Source organism: Xenopus tropicalis, chromosome 3, assembly GCF_000004195.4.
Source record: "Xenopus tropicalis strain Nigerian chromosome 3, UCB_Xtro_10.0, whole genome shotgun sequence".
Classification (NCBI taxonomy): Eukaryota; Metazoa; Chordata; class Amphibia; order Anura; family Pipidae; genus Xenopus; species Xenopus tropicalis.
Genome location: NC_030679.2, coordinates 139,837,784 through 139,846,942, shown reverse-complemented (window position 1 = coordinate 139,846,942; position 9,159 = coordinate 139,837,784). Strand labels below are relative to the sequence as shown.

The window sequence follows — 9,159 nt, the reverse complement described above, 5'->3', positions numbered from 1 at the left end:
ACACACTTACACACTATAACACAACTTTTACACATGTACACACATGTATACACATTTTTCATTTTACCACTTTGTTTTTAGTTTCTTTTACCTAAAAACTGACTTATTTTGTTGTTTCACTGATGTGCACAATTTTTGTGGTTTTATCGCATTTTATCCCTATATAAGTGTTCCTAATCTGTTTTTAGCGTAGCTTTGCCATGTGTAACTTTGGTGTACAAAAATAACTTTGCCTATTTTGAATTCATCAGAATGTGTACTTTCCACAAATATATGGTTTTCTGGGGGTCTCTGTATAGTTGGGGGGGTTACTGCACATAATACGCTGTCAGGGGTCTCTGTGTGCAAAAGCTGAGTTGGCAGGCGAGAAATCCTTATGCTCTATTTTCATTTTGGGGTCAGTACATACCGCAGACTTTGGTATATGTATGCATATTGGGCATCAAACTGTTCAGTAGGCCTCTGGTGTTCCTATTTGGGGTGATTTGACTTTGTACACAAGAAATTGTGTGAGATAAATGCGGCAAATTGCAACATTTTTAGGCAATTTTCTGAAATGTTATAAAAACCAATAACTTTAGGAAAGCTTTGCAGATTGGTACTTTGGTGTAGAAAGGACTCTTTACCTTTGTTGGATTTGTCAGAATGTGTACTTTCCAAAAATATATGGTTTTGTGGGGGTCTCTGTATAGTTAGGGGAAGTTTCGGCACATAATACACTGACAGGGGGCTCTGTGTGCAAAAGCTGAGCTGGCAGGCGAGAAATCCTTATGCGCTATTTTCATTTTGGGGTCAGTACATACCGCAGACTTTGGTATATCTATGCATATTGGGCATCAAACTGTTCAGTAGACCATAGTTGTTCCTATATGGGGTGATTTGCCTTTATCTGATCTTTATCAAGAAATTGTGAGAGATAAATGCGGCAAATTGCAAAATTTTTATGCGATTTTCTAAATGTCATATAAATCTGCAAATTTAGGAAAGTTTTACAGCTTGGTACTTTGGAGCAAAAAGAAATGTTTACCCATTATAGATTTGGGGGAATGTGTACTTTCCAAAAATATATGGCTTTCTGGGGTGAGTGTACTTTTTTTGTAGCTTTATCCCACATAAAGGATGTAAATGTGTTGATTTTGCAGGAGCTGAAATAATACATCATATGGGGGTATGTTCCCATTGGGGCCCCTACATGCCACATACTTAGGTAAACCTATACATATTGGGCATCAAACTGTTCAGTGGGCCCCTGGCGTTCATATTTAGGGTGTTTTATCTTGGTACCTAATGCTATGTGGCATATAAGATGCTGCAAAGTGGAAGCTTTGAGGGGATTTTTGGAAATGTCATCAAAATTGCTAACTTTAGAAAGGCTCTGTGGCTTGGTACTTTGGAGTAGAAAGACATGGGTAGCCATTTTAGATTCGGGGGAATGTGTACTTTCCAAAAATATATGACTTTCTGGGATGAGCGTACTTTTTACTAGCTTTATCCCACATATAATGATGTAAATGTGTTGATTTTGCAGGAGCTGAAATGACAGAAATGACAGTACATATGGGGGTATGTTCACATTGGGGCCCCTACATGCCACATACTTAGGTAAACCTATACATATTGGGCATCAAACTGTTCAGTGGGCCCCTGGCGTTCATATTTAGGGTGTTTTATCTTGGTACCTAATGCTATGTGGCATATAAGATGCTGCAAAGTGGAAGCTTTGAGGGGATTTTTGGAAATGTCATCAAAATTGCTAACTTTAGAAAGGCTCTGTGGCTTGGTACTTTGGAGTAGAAAGACATGGGTAGCCATTTTAGATTCGGGGGAATGTGTACTTTCCAAAAATATATGACTTTCTGGGATGAGCGTACTTTTTACTAGCTTTATCCCACATATAATGATGTAAATGTGTTGATTTTGCAGGAGCTGAAATGACAGAAATGACAGTACATATGGGGGTATGTTCACATTGGGGCCCCTACATGCCACATACTTAGCTAAACCTATACATATTGGGCATCAAACTGTTCAGTGGACCCCTGGTGTTCATATATAGGGTGTACAGAGATAAGATACTATAGACTGGAAGCTTTTTTAAAAAAAATCACAAATTTTGATAAAAACCAATAATTTTAGGAAAGCATTGCGACTTGATAGTTTGGAGTAGACAGACAGTTGTGCCTATTCTGTATTCCCCAGAATCTCTTCTTTCCAAAAATGTACAATTTTCTGGGATAAACCTTCTGTTAGTGGAAATTTTGTCCTTGAAATCTAAAGTATGCAGCTTTCTGAAGCAGTGCTTTGGAAATTTGGTAGTGTACTGCTGGGAGTTTTTGACCTATACAAGTGAGAAATCTCCATAAAACTATATATATTTGGTATTGGCACGTTCAGGAGACATGGGACTTTCCAAATCAGTTGTATATTCATGCATAAAATAATTTTTGTTTCTAGTATGTGTGTTTATATTATGGAAAATTTGATTTTTTTTTGCATTTTTAGACATTTAGAAGCCTATATCTTGTTACAGAATTGGAATTACACAAAAATTCTACCATATTTTGAAAGCTTAGGTTGTTCTGAAAAAAACAATATATTGTTTTCCTGGGTAAACTAAAAGTCCCCCCGAGGAAAGGCCCCTAAAATGAAAGTGCAAAATGTTCAAAAACTGTCTGGCAATACAAGTTCCGCTTTGACCAAAACAGCTGGCAGTAAAAGGGTTAAGATGAAGTGAGCTTTAAGATCAAATCTGTGGCACTTTGTCTTGCGTAATGTCCGTCTCAATCTATGAAGCTGGGGCAGTCAGTCTCACTAACTGTCACTTCCTTCCTCCTCCATTTAGTGTGAGTGAGACAAACCCACCCGCAGTGTAAGGAGCTCTGATATCCTGAAACAGCAGCCCGTGTCTTTCCACTCTGTATGCTACTTATGTGCGTGCCTTAGGTTCCAAGACCTGGAAGAGTGCACTTCCCCAGTCTGACCTTCACCCAACCTGCACCCACAATGGTCACCCAAACTTTTACCCTGACCTGCCTGACCTAAGGGTAAACCCCCAGGTCCTGTGGGTTGTGGATCAACCTGTACATCATTAGTCTGTACAGATATCAGTGTTCCTACAACTTTTGTAGTTTGATCTTCACCCACAGTTGGGATCATAAAGGACAGTTGGTCTATGGTCCATCTATGTGATCCATTAAGTTTGTTATGAGATGTGCTCTGTCCCAGTCACAGTCCCTGTAACAAAGGGCAGTCGCTGTCACACACGGCACACTAACACCCACACTCTCTCGGGAAGAGATGTTCCCACTACACAGGTCAGAGACAAACTGAACTGAGCATGCTCACCAAGTCACGTCCCATTGGCTCAGTGAGAAACAGCAAAAGTGCCTGATCCATGAAAATGTCCAAAAAAAGCCTGAGCCCTGCAGGGTAAACCCTGTGCCCTACACCCTGTGTGCCTTGATATATGGAAATGTAACCAGTAACCCATGAAATCCATCAATACAACTAGTGGCATTACCCAAGCAGTGTCAGGGCTCGTGATGTTGGAATTTGGGGGGTTTTGTTATTTAATATAAAAAAAACCCCCACAAAAGTTCAGGTTGTGTTTCTAACACAAATATTCCAGTGAGTTTATTTGTATTATTTCCAAGAGCCATAGGGACAAAGTTAAGACAAATAGCCCTCGCTGGAAGTCCCGATGAGGGTGAATTCACTTCTTCCAGTCAGGGTAGAGGAGACCAAGGAGAGAAGCCAGCAGTCTGTGCTCTTGACCAGGCAGGCTTCCCCCACGCTCAAAAAGAAAATAAAATGCCAGCGCACATTTTGCCAGTTTACAAAAAAATCAGGTGTTAGTAGCACATATTGGATCCCCCCATGCTTGACCCACAGCCATGACCAGCAGGCAGATAGAGTTCCAATGTATGGCCACAGGGGGGCGCTAGAGTGGCATCCCCCCCCCCCCCCCCCCCCCGTGCATCACATATGCAATCCTAACACCCATATTCCCAAACCATGTTTTAGTTTCCTATTGAGTAGTGGTCTACCATACTTGTTACCTTTGGTGGGGGTGGCACTGATATAACCTACACCTGTACTATCCATACAAAGCTTAATTATTGTAGATTTTTATGCATTTATATAGTTATATTTTTGGTTTATAGTGTTCACTTTGGTTTCATGCAAAGAACATATATTAAAACTGATGGTGTATGGTTTTAAAGAAAGACATGCTTACTGTGCTACTATGTATATGGATTGTGTGATGCACAACAAGAGAACAGCGGGTCCCAGAAACTCAGTCAACATCACAGTTGAAAGATGTTGGGTCTGGGAGTGTATGGGCCGATATAAGCTGCTGTCTCTGTTGCTTATTGGACCTATGTAGGGGGTCTGTCTGACTGCTATCAGTGGGGCAGGTTTAAAAATAATGCATAGGGTGTTATTAGGCCGTTGTATAATCTGAATGCTGTTCCCTGAGCAAACAATAACAGCCCAATTAGGCCCAGTATGTAGGTAGTCACCAAATAAGTGGATTTGTACCCATTTTGGATTCCACAGAATGTTTAAAAAAATAGATGCTTTTCTTCAGCCATATTGTTATGGAGTCTTACAGCACATTAAACCCAAGGCATGCAGGGTTTTTATATTACAAAGCCCAAAATGTCAGCCATGAAAATTCATAGGCACTATTGTGATTTTTGGGTTTTTAAAATGGCACATTCTTTAGAAACCCTATACATGCTGGGCATCAAACTGTTCTGCAGGTTCCTGACATTTATATTTTGTAAAGTTTTGTCTTGGTACATAGTGACATAAAACTGTTCAAAAATTCAAAACTGCTGCTTTAACCAAAGCTTTGCTGATTACTGCAAATTTGTACTGCAATATATATACCTTACTGGGGGGGATCTCTATATGTCAAATACATTGATAATTCTATGCAAACTGCGTTTTACGTTGGTACCTAAAGGGATACTGCTATGATATTTATGGGGTTCTTTTTATTTCTAAATGACACTGTTACACAGCAAATAATTCCCTCTGCCATTTAACCTTTTATTCTTCAACCAACAAATGTATTTGTAGCTGTAATATTGGTGTGTAGGCGCCATCTCAGTGCATTGTGCCTGAGTCTGAGCTTTCAGCCAGCGCTACACATTAGAACTGCTTTCAGCTAACCTATTGTTTCTCCTACTCCCATGTAACTGGAGGAGTCCCAAGCCGGACTTGGATTTCTTACTATTGAGTGCTATTCTGATACCTACTGGGAGCTGCTATCTTGCTCCCTTCCCATTGTTCTGCTGATCGGCTGCTGGGGGTGAGGGGGGGGATATCACTCCAACTTGCAGCGCAGCAGTAAAGTGTGCCTGAGTCTGAGCTTTCAGTCAGCGCTACACATTAGACCTGCTTTCAGCTAACCTATTGTTTCTCCTACTCCCATGTAACTGGAGGAGTCCCAAGCCGGACTTGGATTTCTTACTATTGAGTGCTATTCTGATACCTACTGGGAGCTGCTATCTTGCTCCCTTCCCATTGTTCTGCTCATCGGCTGCTGGGGGGGGGGGGGTATCCCTCCAACTTGCAGCGCAGCAGTAAAGTGTGCCTGAGTCTGAGCTTTCAGCCAGCGCTACACATTAGAACTGCTTTCAGCTAACCTATTGTTTCTCCTACTCCCATGTAACTGGAGGAGTCCCAAGCTGGACTTGGATTTCTTACTATTGAGTGCTATTCTGATACCTACTGGGAGCTGCTATCTTGCTCCCTTCCCATTGTTCTGCTGATTGGCTGCTGGGGGTGAGGGGGGGGATATCACTCCAACTTGCAGCGCAGCAGTAAAGTGTGCCTGAGTCTGAGCTTTCAGAAGGAGCCAGCGCTACACATTAGAACTGCTTTCAGCTAACCTATTGTTTCTCCTACTCCCATGTAACTGGAGGAGTCCCAAGCCGGACTTGGATTTCTTACTATTGAGTGCTATTCTGATACCTACTGGGAGCTGCTATCTTGCCCCCTTCCCATTGTTCTGCAGATCGGCTGCTGGGGGGGAGGGGGGGTATCACTCCAACTTGCAGCGCAGCAGTAAAGTGTGCCTGAGTCTGAGCTTTCAGAAGGAGCCAGCGCTACACATTAGAACTGCTTTCAGCTAACCTATTGTTTCTCCTACTCCCATGTAACTGGAGGAGTCCCAAGCCGGACTTGGATTTCTTACTATTGAGTGCTATTCTGATACCTACTGGGAGCTGCTATCTTGCTCCCTTCCCATTGTTCTGCTCATCGGCTGCTGGGGGGGGGGGGGTATCCCTCCAACTTGCAGCGCAGCAGTAAAGTGTGCCTGAGTCTGAGCTTTCAGAAGGAGCCAGCGCTACACATTAGAACTGCTTTCAGCTAACCTATTGTTTCTCCTACTCCCATGTAACTGGAGGAGTCCCAAGCCGGACTTGGATTTCTTACTATTGAGTGCTATTCTGATACCTACTGGGAGCTGCTATCTTGCTCCCTTCCCATTGTTCTGCTCATCGGCTGCTGGGGGGGGGGGGGGGTATCCCTCCAACTTGCAGCGCAGTAGTAAAGTGTGACTGGAGTTTATCAGAACACAGGTTACATGGCTGTGGCACCCTGGGAAATGAAGAATACAGTATGTCTAGCCCCATGTGACATTTCAAAATGAAATATAAGTGTAGCCATTCAGCTAACATGGCTATTAAATAACTGTACAAAGTATATTCTGTGTATAATCATATTGCTGGGACTTGTAATTCTATTAATCTTCAGCACTGAAAGCTTCAGAATCTTCATAAACTGGAAGCAAACTACTTTATTACTACAGTGTGAAGGAAGCTGAGGCCGCAGTGATTGGCTGATAGTGGATCTAGTTTATTGGTAGCTTTATCATCTGCCCATATTGCAGCCCCGGCAGACTCACAGGCCCAGTTTTCAGTGAGTGATTCCTGTGGATTCTGACTTTGGCATAATCAGGCATTGCAGGGCCTTATACACCCAGTTACAGTGAGGGCTAGAGACAAGACTGTTATATGTGCTGGCCTATAATCTATTCTGAAGTGTATGGGCTTATTTAAAGAGGATTATTCATATATAGCAAATAATCCATCTTGTATCAACTGTGAAGCCTCCCACTGCAGCTTGTGGGTTACAAATACTGATATATATGAGCTCCAGCTGCCGGCCTTGCTGCTTATACTAACACAGTGTTCAGGGAACTTGATTTAAACGGTATCTGAGTGGATTAGATCAGTCTGCTTATATAGGTCCGTTATTTAAAGTGCACTCAACAAGTTATTATCATTTTCCATTGTATTCCTTTGCCACCAACGTTTGATATTGCATTGTTGATGTAACTGTATGTTCAGTCGCTATTTGTGGAAACATATTGCTGGAAGAGAGATCGTTCAATTTATCTTTATTACTGGGTCTCCAGATCTATGTGTTTCACTGGGGGTTGTGGGTGTCACCAGAGGTGGGTGAGAGCAGGACCCATATAACACAGCTACACCTATGGGTGTGCTACATAAACAAATCTGTGTCTTTAAAAAACAGATTACAGGATTCTGCTGGAGAAGCTCTATTAACTGATCTTGGGAAAAAAATGTGTTTTTTCATTACAGTATTCCTTTAAGATAGATGGGAAGTGAGTCCCTTTTCCTGAGTCTTAGCATGACTTTTGCAGTTCTACTGTTTGGCCATAAGGTGGCACTGTGTTGCAGTATAAAAGGATTAGCAGCCATGTGGGTACTAATCTTATTGAGCAAGAAACTGTTGCTAAGCCTCAGACAGTATATAAAGAGGTAAGAAAGATGTTGGCTTTGGGATTAACAGAGGAAAACCATAGTTATTGGCTAATGACAAACATGAAGCATAAACGGAGTCGTAAGATGAAAAGCAGCTTTATTGGTCAGGGCAAGAAGCCTGGCACATTGGGTCCATTGCAGACTTAATAGTGGGGATAAACATGCACTACAGCTTTATTTATATACTTAATCAGGTTTGCTTAGCCTTCTGGGCACCATAACAATAAAAGAAGGAAATGAAAATCACTGGTGCAAATGAGTTAGGCAACCCCAGGTCTGAACTGCTTTTCTGTAAAAACCTTACTGGCCCAAGGTACTTGTAGAGTTGCACCACCACCTCCATCTTCTCCAGTGCTCCCAGGTATCTGCTGCTTTGGTTACAGCCAAAATATCCGGACATGTGTGGCTTTACTCATGGCTCAGAGAAGGTAACGTTGGTAAGAGTAACATCCCCATTGATATACAGAGACTTGATGGCTTGGTAAGAGACACGGTGACGGTATTCCAAGACATTGTCTCCATTCACTGACACCTGGGAAGAAGAATGAAAAAGGTGAACGGCAGAAGGACAAGGAAAGTAAAATAGAGGTGACTGGCCAGGAACAAAGAAAGGTCACACTGGTAGCGATGAGCCAAAAGATTCGCGAAATGGCGAAAATGTTGAGCAGAAAAATTCTTGCGACAATTTTTGGACACCCGACTATTCTTGCGACAATTTTTGGACACCCGACTATTCTTGCGACTATTTTTGGACAAGAGACTATTCTTGCGACTATTTTTGGACAAGAGACTATTCTTGCGACAATTTTTGGACACCCGACTATTCTTGCAACTATTTTTGGACAAGAGACTATTCTTGCGACAATTTTTGGACACCCGACTATTCTTGCGACAATTTTTGGACACCCGACTATTCTTGCGACTATTTTTGGACAAGAGACTATTCTTGCGACAATTTTTGGACACCCGACTATTCTTGCGACTATTTTTGGACAAGAGACTATTCTTGCGACAATTTTTGGACACCCGACTATTCTTGCGACTATTTTTGGACAAGAGACTATTCTTGCAACTATTTTTCGACGTGTGACTATTCTTTTGATGCCCGGGACTATTCTTGGGACAATTTTTGGCCACGCGACTATTCTTGTGACAATTTTGGGGCGTGCGACTATTCTTGCGAAAATTTTTGGACGTGCACCTATTCTTTTGATGCCCGCGACTATTCTTGCGACAATTTTTGGCCACGCGACTATTCTTGCGACTATTTTTAGACGTGCGCCTATTCTTTTGGGTAATTGGGCCACAAGGCATAAGGGCCTAAAATAATTCACTATCCATTTCACCCTTCTGT

At 42.0% G+C, this 9,159-nt stretch overlaps 1 protein-coding gene across 2 annotated transcripts in view; it reads right to left on the bottom strand.

The window, feature by feature from the left end:
- Window positions 1–7,885: 7,885 nt before the first annotated feature.
- Window positions 7,886–9,159, bottom strand: part of lgals9 (galectin 9) — a 62,196-nt gene continuing 60,922 nt past the window's right edge. For both annotated transcript variants that reach the window (NM_001127078.1, XM_012953145.2), the window contains 1 exon segment: window positions 7,886–8,337. In NM_001127078.1, coding sequence (NP_001120550.1) covers window positions 8,218–8,337 — 120 coding nt within the window. In that variant the 3' untranslated portion in view covers window positions 7,886–8,217.